Raw genomic sequence first — 16,132 nt, forward strand, 5'->3', positions numbered from 1 at the left:
GACCCAGATTATTAGATTTATAGATCAAGTGTATGCCACATATCACAGATCAAAATCATATAGAGATACCACTATTCCAGCCTTAAGATTTTGACCCATCAATAGAACTTATCCTTCTCCTTACGCTCAGGTTCCTTCTTCATTCAGATCCAGATCTGCACCAAAACCCAATCACAATATTCCAGATCTAGCACTTTATCAGATATTCGATAATTCAGAAGATACTTTTCCAAATGATCTCCTTCCTCTTTTATAGTCTTAGGCCTTTCACAATACCACGGGCCAAAACCATAGGATCAAAAAACTGTTGGACTAATATCATGAACCAACCATGAAAGTGCGTGAGATCAACACTTTTGGATGCAATACCACGGGCCAAAACCATAGGATCAAAAACTGTCGGACTAATACAATGAGCCAACCATGAAAGTGCATGAGATCAACACTTTTGACGAGGTACCGTGGTCCAAAACCATAGGTTCAAATACCAAGGACTAACTACCATGGACCAAAGGTAAGTTCTCCAACATATACGCGCTTTTCCTTGCATGAAAGTGTGTACCATGGTCCAAAACCATAGGTTCAAATACCAAGGACTAACTACCATGGACCAAAGGTAAGTTCTCCAACATATACGCGCTTTTCCTCATAGGTTCAAATACCAAGGACTAACTACCATGGACCAAAGGTAAGTTCTCCAACATATACGCGCTTTTCCTCATAGGTTCAAATACCAAGGACTAACTACCATGGACCAAAGGTAAGTTCTCCAACATATACACGCTTTTCCTTGCATGAAAGTGCGTGAACTTTTTCTCTACATGAAATAAACTTTTCTCTGCATAAAAGTGCATGAACTTTTCTCTACATGAAATAAACTTTTCTCTGCATAAAAGTGCGTGAACTTTTCTCTGCATATAAGTGCATGAACTTTTCTCTACACTATAATTTATTATCTGAGATGAGTGGGTTGCCATCAAGTACAACATATGTATCATAATGCCAACAATCTCCCCCTTTGGACTTGATGGCAACAACAACCAATCATTCTCCCCCTTTGACATCAAGGGCAAAGGGTTATGCTCCCCCTAAGAACATGCTCCCCCTGATTATAAACCAGATCTGCAAAGAAGAACCATGACCATGAAAGAGATAGAGACGTATTGCAGCAATATTCAGACTAGCATCCATGATCTCCTTCTGTACTTCCTGCATAATGCCAACAATGCATGATATGCTCCCCCTGAACCTGTGCCATTCGATCTTTGACCAATCCGCAACCCAGCACATGTACGCATTTACTTCAGATGAACCTTGCGTACAACCAACAATCAGAAGAGATTCAACAACAAGATGATGCATCAACAACCCCCAGCTTTTGCCTGAGGTATTCAAAGGTCTCCCTAGGCAATGGTTTGGTGAGTATATCATCAACCTGTTCCTTAGAAGGAACATACTCCAACTTGACCTTTTGTTCAAGCACTTGTTCCCGGAGAAAGTGATACTTGATTGGTATGTGCTTGGTTTTTGAATGCATGACTGGGTTCGTTGAAATGCTGATTGCACTTGTATTATCACATAAGATGGAGATGGGTGGTGTACAAGTGATTTGAAAATCCTGCAAGGTCTGCATCATCCAAAGGAGTTGAGTGCATCAAGATGCAGCAGCAACATATTCTGCTTCAGCTGTAGACAAGGCAATCGAACTCTGTTTCTTGTTGAACCAAGATATTAATCTAGAACCCATAAAGAATGCACCACCACTTGTGCTTTTCCTGTCATCCACGCTTTTGGCCCAATCTGCATCTGTATAAGCATGAAGTGTGAGATCTGTATCTCTAGGATACCATAAGCCATAGTTTTGAGTCCCTTGAAGATATTTGAAGATTCTATTTACTACCTGAAGATGAGTTTCCTTTGGATTTTCCTGAAATCTTCCAACTATTCCCACTGCATGCATGATGTCTGGTCGGGTACCTGTCAAATAAAGTAGACTTCCAATCATAGATCTGTAAGTTGGTTGATGCACTGCTGCTGATTCATCATTTGCACTGAGGTTACATCCTGTGACCATGGGTGTACATACTGGTTTTGCTTCTTCCATACCATATTTCTTCAAAATCTACTTGAGATACTTGGTTTGAGACAAGAAGATCCCTCCTTCATTTTGTTGGGTTTGCAAACCAAGAAAATCTGTCAATTCTCCAAGCAAGGACATTTCGAATTCTTTCTGCATCACCAAGGAAAAGCTTTGACTCGTAGATTCTTCATTGCTGCCAAAGATAATGTCATCTACATACACAACAAGTATGAGCAATTTGTCATTTTCCATTTTTATATAAAGATTGCTATCTGCTGATCCTTTTGAAAAACCTTGTTGATGAAGATATTTGTCCAAACGATAGTACCAAGCCCTTGGAGCTTGTTTAAGACCATAGAGAGCCTTTTTCAATATGCATACAAGATTTGGATCATTTCCAAGAATGAAACCATCTGGCTGCTCAATGTATACTTCTTCTTCCAAGTCTCCATTCAAAAAGGCTGATTTCATGTCCATTTGAAATACTTTGAAGTTTTGAAAGCTTGAGAGAGCAAGGAACATTCGGATGGCCTCAAGTCTTGCAACAGGAGCAAAAGTTTCTTCAAAATATATTCCTTCTTGCTGCGCATACCCTTTACAAACAAGTCTGGCCTTGTTTCTAATTACTTCTCCATTTTCATTCAATTTATTTTTGAAGACCCATTTTGTTCCTATAACATTCTTATCCTTTGGTCTAGGAACCAGCTCCCAAGTGTTGTTCTTTTCGATCTGCTCAAGTTCTTCATCCATTTCTTTGACCCAACATTCATCTTTGCATGCCTCTTTCACATTTTGTGGTTCAGTGGAAGAGAGTAATGCCAAATAGCTTGAAGCTTCTGCAATTGTTCTTCTTGTTTGTACACCTGCTTCTTTCTGTCCCAAAATCTAAGATTCTGGATGATTCTTCTGAACATATCTGGATGGAGTCTTCACTTCTATCCTTATTTTCTCCTCTGGTTCTTCTTGAGGTTCTTCTTCTTCATCATTCTGTCTTTGAGGATGGCCTTCATCTTCTTCGATATCTTCATGATTTACTTGCCTAGGAATGTATCCCTTCTCATCAACCACTACATCAATGCTATCAACAATTCTTCCAAGTCTTTTATTATAGCACTTGTATGCTTTGCTGTGTGGAGAATAACCAAGAAGGATGCCTTCATTTTCTCTAGGTTCAAGTTTGCCAAGTTGCTCATCAGTATTTTTAATATAGCATTTGCTCCCAAAGATTTTGAAGTGCTTTACCGAAGGAGTCTCACCATACCAAAGCTCATGAGGGGTTTGAGTGTTGTTCACTCGGACATTTGTTTTGTTGAGAATAATAACCGCAGCATGTGCTGCTTCACCCCAGAAAGTTGCGGGAGTTCCAGATTCATCAAGCATAGCACGAGCCATTTGTTGGACAGTTCTGTTCATTCTTTCCACCACTCCATTTTGCTGAGGAGTTCTAGCTTTAGAGAATTCTCTTCTTATCCCATGTTCTTCACAGAAATCGAAAAATTCATTTGAGGTAAACTCCCCACCTCTGTCGGATCTAAGACACTTAATTTTGTATCCTGATTCATTTTCAACCAAGGCTTTAAAGGATTTGAATTTTTCGAATGCTTCATCTTTGTGCTTCATAAGTCCTAACCAGACAAACCTGGAGAAATCGTCAATGAATCATATCAAGTATTCTTCTCCTCGAGGTGTCCTTTTCCTGAATGGACCACATGTATCTGTATGTACTAGCTCAAGAGGCATGCTAGCTGATCCTTCCTTTTCCGGAAAGGTAGTTCTAGTTTGCTTTCCAAACTGACATGATTTGCATATGGTGTTGTCTGGAACTTTGATATCTGGAAGACCACGAACTGCCTGATATTTGCATGCTTTCCTTATTTGTGAAAAGCTTAGATGCCCCAACCTCCGGTGCCATAACCAGTGCTCATCATCCTTGCTCAGATAGCATTGTTGTTGTCCTTCTTCAAATATGTATAGATTATTTGGAGTTCTTTTACCTTTGATCATTCTTTTACCTGTATCAAGATCACGAACAAGACATCCATTTGATCTGAATATCACCTCGGTTCTTTGATCACACATCTGGATGACACTTAGAAGATTATGTTTCAATCCATCAACATACAAAACATTTCCAGCTTTGACCATTTCTTTTAACTGAGCAGTGCCTTTTCCTTTTATAGTTGCAGGAGTATCATTTCCAAAAGAAACTTTCTTTCCTTTTTCTAGAGCAGAATATGATTCAAGTTTTTCTTTATCACATGTCATATGCTTCGAACATCCACTGTCAATGTACCATAGATTTTCCTGTCCCTCTGCATAAAATGCTATCCCACATCTTTCTGTTTGTGGTTCCTTTATTCTCCATGTTTTGGTGCTTGAGGCTTGTTCCTTTGTCTGCTGAAACCTGCTCCTGCATTCAGAATCTTCATGACCAAAGTTATTGCAAATAGAACATTCAAGTTCATTTTCAAGAACCGAAAATTTGTTATAGGTCCTTTTTGTAATCCCGGTCATACTTCTTTGTTTTTGAGCTTCTCTAGTCATGATCGTTTTATATGCAACACATTGAGCTACTTTGTGACCAAAGTTATGGCAAGAAAAGCATTGTCCATTGAAGAAATTTCCGCGGTTATCAAATCTTCCGGCCAAACGATTGTAATTTCTATTGTCATTCATTCTTGAAGCAAATTGAGAGGATTTTACCTGTGGCTGGTTGTAGCTTTTGTTCATCCTTAAGACAGCTTGCCCCTGATTTGCCTGATAGTCTTTGTTTGTAATTGGTCCCTGCTTTACTTGGTGATCTCCATTGTGCTTTTGCTCATTCCTTCTTGCTGCATCAAGATAACTCTTTGAGGTGGATGCTTGAGAAGTTTCTCTATTATAGCCCAGACCTGTCTTGTTTAGAGGAGAGCACTGTACATTGATGATCTGATCCAGAGTTTCAGATCCTTTGACAAAATTAAGATTGATAGCCTTTGTTTTCTCAATCTCTTTTCTAAGACCAACAATTTCGCCTTCTAACTTTTCAAGATATTTTTCTTTTTCATCAATTTGAAATTGTAGAGTATCAATGATCCTATTCTTTTCTTCTATACATGTCTTGAGTCTAGAAATTTCTTCACAAAAGCCATCCACATCTATAGCATCCATGTAATCATCATCTTCAAATGCCATTAAGAGTTTATAGTCATTACCTCGTTCATCTTCGTCACTATTTGATAGACCATCATTATCTTCATGAGTGTAGTAACTTTTCTTATTTGCAATCTGTTTCTTGTTCCATCTAGCAGGTTCCTTTCCTTTATCCTTATGAGGACATTTTGCAGCATAATGACCTACTCTTCCACAAGCAAAGCATTTAAAAGGTAACTTACCTTTGAACCTTCCAGTTCCCCTTTGAAGATTTCTGACAAAATTTGATTCTTCTTCTTCTTCTTCTGGCACGTGACTTGCTTCATAATAGTCTCCTTTGCCTGAAGCCTTGAAAGCAGCTTCTCTTCTGTCTGATGGACCTCCCTTTCTCATTTCATAAGCAGTTAGAATTCCGCGTAGCTGAGACATAGTAAGAATTCGTAGATTTTCCTTTTCTTCTATTGCAGACACTTTAGATTCAAACTTGGGGGACAATGATCTTAGAACTTTTTCAACCACAATAGCCTCTTTTATTTCTTCACCCAAGTTTTTCATGCAATTAACAATCTCATCTACCCGAAGGAAATAGTTAGCCACACTTTCATCATTATACATTCTGAGATTCTCATACTGAATCCTGAGGGTTTGAAGTTTAGCACGCTTTACCTGTTCATCTCCTTCGTAGCTCAAGACAATCTTGTCCCATATTTCTTTTGCGGATTTATATTGCATAACCTTCACGAATTCTGTTTGAGATAAGCATCCCAGCAGAGTATTGACTGCTTTAGCATTTGTTTCATATTTCTTCTTTTCGGCCGTATCTGTAGGAGTAGTTGAAGGAAAAGTGTAGGCTGTATCTATGATATCCCAAACTTTTGTACCAAGAGATTGAAGATAGGCAGTAACTCTTACCTTCCAATAATTGAAGTTTGTCCCATCAAAAATTGGTGGCCTGATTGATGCTTCCCTCTCGTAGTTGCTCATGATGAATGATCTTCCTTCAAGCGATCAAGCTTCTCTGAAGGACCTGCTCTGATACCAATTGTTGGAAGTAATACTAAGAGGGGGGGTGGATCAGTATTATCAAGTTCTTTTAATAAATCTTCCTTATTTATTCTTTGAATTATTTTTTCATGTCAGTACCATAAAATAATGAGCATGAACAAAGAAAACAGATAGTCACACCAAAGAACACAAGATGTAAGGTGGAAACCCAATGTGGGTGAAAACCACCTGCTGCAATATGTCTCTATCTTCTTTCAAATTAGAAACTCCTTTTACAATGGTTTTGTACTGGTGTAGTCCTTTACCAGTACGCAGGTTGCAACCTGCAGAGAGCTACAACTCTCTCTCATTTTCCAGTCTCTCCTGGAAGGTAGCTACAACCCCCTACTTCTTTTCTTTCAAGGACCACATTTCATAAATTTTCAAACTGGATCCAAGAACATCAAAAACCCATCAACTACACTTGCATCATCAATCTCTGATTTCACCAAAGCCAACCCGCATACAGATCTGCAAATATTTCCTTATAACTTTGCAGTTGTTACATCATACATACCCAGATCATAACATGTGTAAAATAAAACATGCATCAATAATTCAGACCCAGATTATTAGATTTATAGATCAAGCGTATGCCACATATCACAGATCAAAATCATATAGAGATACCACTATTCCAGCCTTAAGATTTTGACCCATCAATAGAACTTATCCTTCTCCTTACACTCAGGTTCCTTCTTCATTCAGATCCAGATCTGCACCAAAACCCAATCACAATATTCCAGATCTAGCACTTTATCAGATATTCGATAATTCAGAAGATACTTTGCCAAATGATCTCCTTCCTCTTTTATAGTCTTAGGCCTTTCACAATACCACGGGCCAAAACCATAGGATCAAAAAGCTGTTGGACTAGTACCATGAACCAACCATGAAAGTGCGTGAGATCAACACTTTTGGATGCAATACCACGGGCCAAAACCATAGGATCAAAAACTGTCGGACTAATACCATGAACCAACCATGAAAGTGCGTGAGATCAACACTTTTGACGAGGTACCATGGTCCAAAACCATAGGTTCAAATACCAAGGACTAACTACCATGGACCAAAGGTAAGTTCTCCAACATATACGCGCTTTTCCTTGCATGAAAGTGTGTACCATGGTCCAAAACCATAGGTTCAAATACCAAGGACTAACTACCATGGACCAAAGGTAAGTTCTCCAACATATACGCGCTTTTCCTCATAGGTTCAAATACCAAGGACTAACTACCATGGACCAAAGGTAAGTTCTCCAATATATACGCGCTTTTCCTCATAGGTTCAAATACCAAGGACTAACTACCATGGACCAAAGGTAAGTTCTCCAACATATACACGCTTTTCCTTGCATGAAAGTGCGTGAACTTTTTCTCTACATGAAATAAACTTTTCTCTGCATAAAAGTGCGTGAACTTTTCTCTACATGAAATAAACTTTTCTCTGCATAAAAGTGCGTGAAATTTTCTCTACATGAAATAAACTTTTCTCTGCATATAAGTGCGTGAACTTTTCTCTACACTATAATTTATTATCTGAGATGAGTGGGTTGCCATCAAGTACAACATATGTATCATAATGCCAACAATGATTGACTCCATAATGCTTATGAAATAATATTATTGTAAATTATATTTACGCCGTAAGGCGTTCCCTCTGGAATGAACACCCCCAGCTGCTACCGTGGACGATTATGAACCATTGATTATCTATGTTAGACGATAGAAGCATCTTCTACCATCAGATTAACCACCAACTATCCATACCTCCACGTGGTTACTAACTCCAGCGAAGATCGATACAGTTACCCACCTTCTCAGCTCCCCACCTTGTGCCATGCAGCGCCAGGTGAGCGTTGCAGCCGGGGGAAGTCTTGATCAAGTCTGGAGAGACATTCACAGGCCTAATTTTCAGACTACTCAGGCCACGCCAGTGGAGAATTTTCTTGCACAGACGGGCCTTAGACAGCGGGAAGATGAAGAGGAAGAAGAGGAGGAGGATGGCCTGAACCGGGGCAACAATGGCAGCTTGACCATATTTGCAATGGATTCTGTTCTTGCAGGTCAAAACCTGCAGCAACTGGAATGGCTGCAATTTCAACACCAACAATTTGGGGAATTATCGGCTCAGGCGAACAGTAATATTGATATCCCTGTCGTAGCCGCATCGTCTCATTCCTCCTTCTCTATCATGGGGAAAGAAGGGTTTCCCTCAGTTGGTGCATTTCGTTATGGTTGCACCCATCCCAGGGTTCTACATAGTAGTGGAGCCTTCCCATGGTGATTAGACGACTGCACATTACTGCGTACACAACTCGAGCTTATAACGGGCATGCTTTTGTAAAATTCAACCTCCTTTCCGGTTGTTTTTCTTAATGAACTATTTTCATTGCTGTCAGAGTTTATATACAATTCTAATCAGGTAGTGAAGTTGGATACTAACCGGATCACACTCTCATGAATTTGTGACTACGGGGAAGTACTCCCTAACTTTGGGGTTTCTTGGTAAGTGGTAAAATTTACGCTGTGAATTCTAGTCGTAAAATTTACTTTGGGGTTTCTAGTCGTTACTCTCAGGTGTATGAAATCGATGAGATCCACTCTGAAATTTTCTTTTCTGTCTCATCCAAGTTTTTCCTCCGAGAATTTAGATTCTCAAATTATGGGTTGACTAAAGATTATTTAATTGTAAATAGAGGCCGTGTCCAGTTTTCTGGTTTGACGGGATTCATAAACCCTCAGGGTTGGAACCCCTACCTGGAATTTTTTGTAATTTAAATTACGACCTTCCCGACCTTGAACTTAAACACTATGCATAATTTTGTTTTTTAATTAAGGATTGTAGAATGTTTCTCATGTATTTATATATATACGCATGGGTTCTAGAAATTTTATTTTGTTTTAAGCTACCATAAATCTTCTAGCTACAGATATATAGTGTTATTTTGAAATGGAGTTATTCTTTGGTAGAACTGTCTTTTTGCTAAACCTTGTTTTAGAAATGCTAATTGTATTTGCTCCATTGCATAACATGATAATTGTTAAACATGCAATAATGAGAGTGTCTTCTATTACTCTCTTTTGTATACGTCTATTCTAATTCCATTATTATAATTCTTTTCGCCTCATGATTAGAATAGCTAGGTAGGTCTTGTAGTTGCTCATTTTTCAGTGGTAATAACAATTGTCAGGTTTTGTATTTACAAACCCTCCTATGGTGAAAATATTTTACATGCAACTTCGTTTTCTCCTCATTTCTCCATATATATATATATACAATTTTTTGTAGGATAGGATTGCCCCTGGGCTCAGAGTCACTCGACTCAGTAGTCCTGGGGCTAACCTGGGTGAAAAGAGTCCTTGATAACCCACCTTTACATATTTTTTTATTTTTCTTTTGCTACTGTTCCTAAAATTGAGAAAGTATCCACTCCACAACCAACACGCTATTGTTTTTGTTTTTTTTTCAAACTTAAGTACTTCTTACAAATAATAGACATGTATATATATAACAAGCTGCCTGCATTAGTCCCAAATACCATTTTTTTCTTTCTAAACAATAAAGAAACACATGCAATTTTATTTCAACGAAACATACATACACATGCAATTTTATTTCAACAAAACATACATATAAATTTGTGTTCTGATAAATTGGAACCTACAGGTTCCCTTGCACATCGAATATACACCTGCTTCTTGTTAAGTTTGGTCCATACCCCGCATATCGGTAAGAGATATTACACTAACATATCTTACCAGGTTTAACTGCCTTTTTTGTGTATATATATCTTGCGTTGAAGAAAATTTCTATAAGATTATTAACTCTATTGCTGTACACAATTTGTCTCTCTTTATTTCATTCCCTATGCAAGGATTTCATATGTATACAAAATTTTATAACAAAATAAAGATCTCTTTTATCTTTATATTTAAAGGTAAGAACATATCTGAAAACACTAAAAGATAAAGGGTCTATTCGAGCCTCCCGACCATTAGCCAGACAATAATCGTCACTCACTTCCCCTGAGCTTGGAAGAAATTATTCCAGCAATATGAGTAGAAACTCCTTGCAAACTACAAGTTTCTATATATTTACCCTTAAGCAGAGATATTTTCCACCACAAGGCACATTAGATTTATCTCCCACTAGTTTTAGGCAGCTATTGTATTTATCTTAGACAGTAGCCTTGCAAGGATATTAGGTAACCAACATTTGTTTTTATTTGTTCATTTCTTTGGTTCACGCCCCTCGGCATTTTTCGCCATCTAAGTATATCTTTATTCTTGAAAGAAACTCCTCTTTTTCACTTCTTTTTTCTTCTCTTTTCTTCGAGAAGAAAAAATGAGGAATAAACCCCCCGCCAGGTTCATGAGTTTTCCTATTTGTTATACCCATTCTTGGAATATAAATAATTTTTAACTATTTCCCTCTTTCTTGACTAGAAGAATTCCAATTTTTGGATAAGCCCTCCTTTTCATAATTCAAGACAGTTATTTTATTTTTAGTTTTTTTAGTTTTTTCATTTAAGAATTCCACTATGGTGTCTGTTCAAATTAATTATTTAAATTTATTTTTTTCCTTTCCTTTTCCCTTTATCACTTCTTCTCTCTTTCTCCCACAACTGTTGATCCTGCACTTTGACAAAGGATATTCCATGGATATTCACCCCGCAACAATCCTAGTCATCCATTAAATTAGAAAAAAATCAACACATCCCCATCCACCCCATCCACCATTTAGTTTAAATATGTATGTCTATCGATCGAATATATCATCTACATCAATTTAATATTTAACTTGTAGAAAGTGTATATTTTTTTTGTAAGCTACGGGAGTTCCTTCTTTTTCTATTTATAAAACAAGTTGTTCCATGTACAAAAATTTGGTGGCCTCAACTTGCCCAAATGGGAAACCAAGTCTGGCCTTTCTATTTATAAAACAAGTTGTTCCATGTACAAAAATTTGGTGGCCTCAACTTGCCCAAATGGGAAACCAAGTCTGTTGGCCACCTGAGTCTATTATATGCCATCCAGTAACAAAATTTTACCAGTCTTGAGTTTATGTAGATGTGGAAGTTCTTCCAAGAAATGACAACCAACAAATTTAAGATAGCCCAAATATTGAAAGTCATAAAAAATATAATCCATTTTAACCAAGTGAAAGTATTCTAATAATACCAGTCTTCTCAATTTTGACATGTTTCTTATATCGTTGGGTAGAATTTCCAGCTTCAATGTGAGGGAGTTCATTTGAGTCATCTTTCCCAGTGTGCCCTCACTAATAATTTCCCCATTGTTTTGTAGTTGTAATGTTTTAAGTTGTGTTAAACTTGCCAAATTGTTGATAGAAGCTTTTTTTTTTCCATCTGGTATCCTTATCTTTCTTCCAAAGAACCTTGCAACCATAAGTTTCCAAATGCTCCAAAGAGGTAAGCCCTGAGATACTGGGAGGTAGAAATTGCAGATCTCTACATCCCTGCAAGCTTAATTTCCTTAAAGATCTCAGCATATGGATGGCGGACGGTAATTCTTGGATGGCAGAATAGGAAAGATCAAGGATCTCCAGATTTACAAGACTCGTAAAAGATGCAAGTAACCTATTGATGGGTATGTGTCTTAAACCCAAATATATTAGCTGCTTCAAACACCCAAAACTCTTTGGCAATGATTTCAAAGATGTTCCACTTAAAGAGAACGCCTTAAGGGATATCATACTCCTGACACCCTTGTTGGGATCTTTGTTAAATATGGATTTCCACTGAGAAGCAATGAGCATATTTGTGTAGACGATGTGATTAAGCTGAATGCGGCCCAAACACTCATTTTCATTCACAGCTGTCAAACCCTTACCCACACGGCAGTAGAAATTTTCTTCCTCCTCTACGATTCGGATTGCCATATCACGCAGGGAGTCATGCACCCTGAAACAGAGTGCTTGCCCATCAAAGTCTCTCATCATTGGCTTGATCAAACAACGATTTGCTAAAATGTTGAGATAATATCTTCCCAGCTTGAATGGATCATAAGCGGGTCGATGCTCATGTTCCAACGTCTTCTTGGCAAGTAAGCCTTCCCCTATCCATACCTGAATCGCCAACTGGACATGAACGACAGCGTCTTCCAAGATGTTTGCAGCTACACATAAAAAGCACAATTGCAGGTCAGCATCCTCATAGCTGAGTGCATCATAACTCAACCTAACACAATTGTACACACTGTCCACGTTTGGCAGCCTTTGGACAGCCCATTCCCACTGTTGTGGATGAGTACTCCTAGCCATTGCCCTGCCAACCACTTTGATAGCGAGGGGAAGCCCTCTGCACCTTTTACACACAAGCTTGGCTTTTCCCTCTTCTATGTTTGCTGGCAGATTTCCATATAAAAAGCACAATTTCAGGTCAGCATCATCATAGCCGAGTGCATCATAACTCAACCTAACACAATTGTACACAGTGTCCACGTTTGGTAGCCTTTGGACAACCCATTCCCACTGTTGTGGATGAGTACTTCCAGCCATTGCCCTGCCAACCACTTTGATAGCGAGGGGAAGCCCTCTGCACCTTTTACAAACAAGCTTGGCTTTTCCCTCTTCTATGTTTGCTGGCAGATTTCCATTATTATATGGAAAAGTGTGACAAGCAAACAACATCCAACTCTCATCTTCCGACAAATCCTCCATTGTTATTGTGTATTTATCAGTGACACTTGTTTTTAAGAGTGCAACGCGATCCCTGGAACTGAGAATGACTTTGGAGGTGGAGTGGTTCCTTACAGGGCACAGTACACCTAATTCCTCTAACAATTCTGCAGCATTCCATCCCCATACATCATCTAAGAACAAAATAAGCTAGGTGCTCTGGTGCACTGTCTGATTCAACCATCGCTTTACCTCTTCTTCGTTCATATTTTCACCCAAATTTACATTTTTTTGTGTGGCTATTTGGGTACGGAGTGCATTTCTAAGACTTTTAAAAGAGGGACTTTGGGAAACAGTGAGCCAAAGTAATAAACCATCCTTAGAATTACTGGGTACCTTTTGGCTATTGAAGAGCGTCTTCAAAAGAAGAGTTTTTCCGGAACTTTTCGAGAATCGAAAATGCTTTATCCTGTCCCACTATAAGGGGCTCTTCGATCAATTTCATCTTTGCAGAGCCTGTTGGAACAACAGGGCCATGGGAAGTACTTGAAGAAGAATTTCATCTTTGCAGAGCCTGTTGGAACAACAGGGCCATGGGTAGTACTTGAAGAAGAAGAGCTCATTGCACCAAAATTCACCATACAACCAACTTTCCCTTTTATCCCACAATTGGGAATATCTCTTTGTAATTTCTGCCATGTCTACCATAGACATTGCCATCACTTCTACATTAGTGTTCTCTCTAGTTCCTATATTTCTTATTGGACAACCAAAAATTCTTACTTTTTGAAGTGTCTTCAGATCCATATAACTCTCTGGTAATATATTTAATGTTGTACATGCCATTATAGTAAATATTTTAAGTGAAGTCATTGCACCTTTCTCTATTACAAGCAACTCCTTTAATGTAGGTAGCCAAGCAAGAGAAAATGTTTCCATAAGAGGAAATGCTCCTTTGCGACCAAATTTTGTTGGAAACAAACTTATTCTAGGACATTCAATGATCTCCAATTGCCTCAAACCCTTGAGTTTATGTAGATGTGGAAGTTCTTCCAAGAAATGACAACCAGCAAATTTAAGATAGCCCAAATATTGAAAGTCATAAAAATTATAATCCATTTTAACCAAGTGAAAGTATTCTAATAATACCAGTCTTCTCAATCTTGACATGTTTCTTATATCGTTGGGTAGAATTTCCAGCTTTATGAGTGAAAATGTGAGGGAGTTCATTTGAGTCATCTTTCCCAGTGTGCCATCACTAATAATTTCCTCATTATTTTGTAGTTGTAATGTTTTAAGTTGTGTTAAACTTGCCAATTTGTTGATAGAAGCTGTTTTTTTTCCATCTGGTATCGTTATCTTTCTTCCAAAAAAGCCTTGCAACCATAAGTTTCCAAATGCTCCAAAGAGGTAAGCCCTGAGATACAGGGAGGTAGAAATTGCAGATCTCTACATCCCTCCAAGATTAATTTCCTTAAAGATCACAGCATATGGATGGCGGACGGTAATTCTTGGATGGCAGAATAGGAAAGATCAAGGATCTCTAGATTTACAAGACTGGTAAAAGATGCAGGTAACGTATTGATGGGCATGTGTCTTAAACCCAAATATATTAGCTGCTCCAAACACCCAATACTCTTTGGCAATGATTTCAATGACGTCCCACTTAAAGAGAACACCTTAAGGGAGATCATACTCTTGATCACCCTTGTTGGGATCTTTGTTAAATATGGATTTCCACTGAGAAGCAACGAGCATATTTGTGTAGATGATGTGATTAGGGGAAAGAAGTCAATCTGTTCTCGCTCAACAAAAGCCGAATGCGGCCCAAACACTCATTTTCATTCACAGCTGTCAAACCATTACCCACACGGTAGTAGAAATTTTCTTCCTCCTCTGCGATTCAGATTGCCATATCACGCAGGGAGTCATGCACCCTGAAACAGAGTACTTGCCCATCAAAGTCTCTCATCATTGGCTCGATCAAACAACGATCTGCTAAAATATTGAGATAATATCTTCCCAGCTCGAATGGATCATAAGCGGGTCGATGCTCATGTTCCAACGTCTTCTTGGCAAGTAAGCCTTCCCCTATCCATACCTGAATCGCCAACTGGACATGAACGATTGCGTCTTCCAAGATGTTTGCAGCTACACATAAAAAGCACAATTGCAGGTCAGCATCCTCATAGCCGAGTGCATCATAACTCAACCTAACATAATTGTACACACTGTCCACGTTTGGCAGCCTTTGGACAGCCCATTCTCACTGTTGTGGATGAGTACTCCCGGCCATTGCCCTGCCAACCACTTTGATAGCGAGGGGAAGCCCTCTGCACCTTTTACACACAAGCTTGGCTTTTCCCTCTTCTATGTTTGCTGGCAGATTTCCATATAAATAGCACAATTGCAGGTCAGCATCCTCATAGCCGAGTGCATCATAACTCAACCTAACACAATTGTACACACTGTCCACGTTTGGCAGCCTTTGGACAGCCCATTCCCACTGTTGTGGATGAGTACTCCCGGCCATTGCCCTGCCAACCACTTTGATAGCGAGGGGAAGCCCTCTGCACCTTTTACACACAAGCTTGGCTTTTCCCTCTTCTATGTTTGCTGGCAGATTTCCATTATTATATGGAAAAGTGTGACAAGCAAACAACTTCCAACTCTCATCTTCCGACAAGTCCTCCATTGTTATTGTGTATTCATCTGCGACACCTGTTTTTAAGAGTGCAGCGCGAACCCTGGAACTCACAATGACTTTGGAGGTAGAGTGGTTCCTTACAGGGCACAGTACACCTAATTCCTCTAACAATTCTGCAGCATTGCATCCCCATACATCATCTAAGAACAGAATAAACCCGGTGCTCTGGTGCACTGTCTGATTCAACCATCGCTTTACCTCTTCTTCGTTCATATTTTCGCCCAAATTTACATTTTTTGTGTGGCTATTTGGGTACGGAGTGCATTTCTAAGACTTGTAAAAGAGGGACTTTGGGAAACAGTGAGCCAAAGTAATAAACCATCCTTAGAATTATTGCGTACCTTTTGGCTATTGAAGAGCGTCTTCAAAAGAAGAGTTTTTCCGGATCCACCCTTGTCAACAACACCAGCTTTTCGAGAATCGAAAATGCTTTATCCTGTCCCACTATAAGGGGCTCTTCGATCAATTTCATCTTTGCAGAGCCTGTTGGAACAACAGGGCCATGGGAAGTACTTGAAGAAGAAGAG

At 38.9% G+C, this 16,132-nt stretch overlaps 1 protein-coding gene across 1 annotated transcript; it reads right to left on the bottom strand.

The window, feature by feature from the left end:
* Positions 1-14,801: 14,801 nt before the first annotated feature.
* On the bottom strand, positions 14,802-15,818 carry LOC149264657 (disease resistance RPP13-like protein 4). The gene is made up of 2 exons (XM_089400248.1): positions 15,185-15,818; positions 14,802-15,049 (listed from the first exon to the last, which is right to left on the bottom strand). The coding sequence occupies exons 1-2, from the start codon at positions 15,816-15,818 to the stop codon at positions 14,802-14,804; spliced, it is 882 nt and encodes a 293-aa protein (XP_089256374.1).
* Between the last annotated feature and the right edge of the window lie 314 nt (positions 15,819-16,132).

Source organism: Pinus tabuliformis, chromosome 6 (assembly GCF_031772625.1).
Source record: "Pinus tabuliformis cultivar Carrire ecotype Pingquan chromosome 6, CPIR1, whole genome shotgun sequence".
Classification (NCBI taxonomy): Eukaryota; Viridiplantae; Streptophyta; class Pinopsida; order Pinales; family Pinaceae; genus Pinus; species Pinus tabuliformis.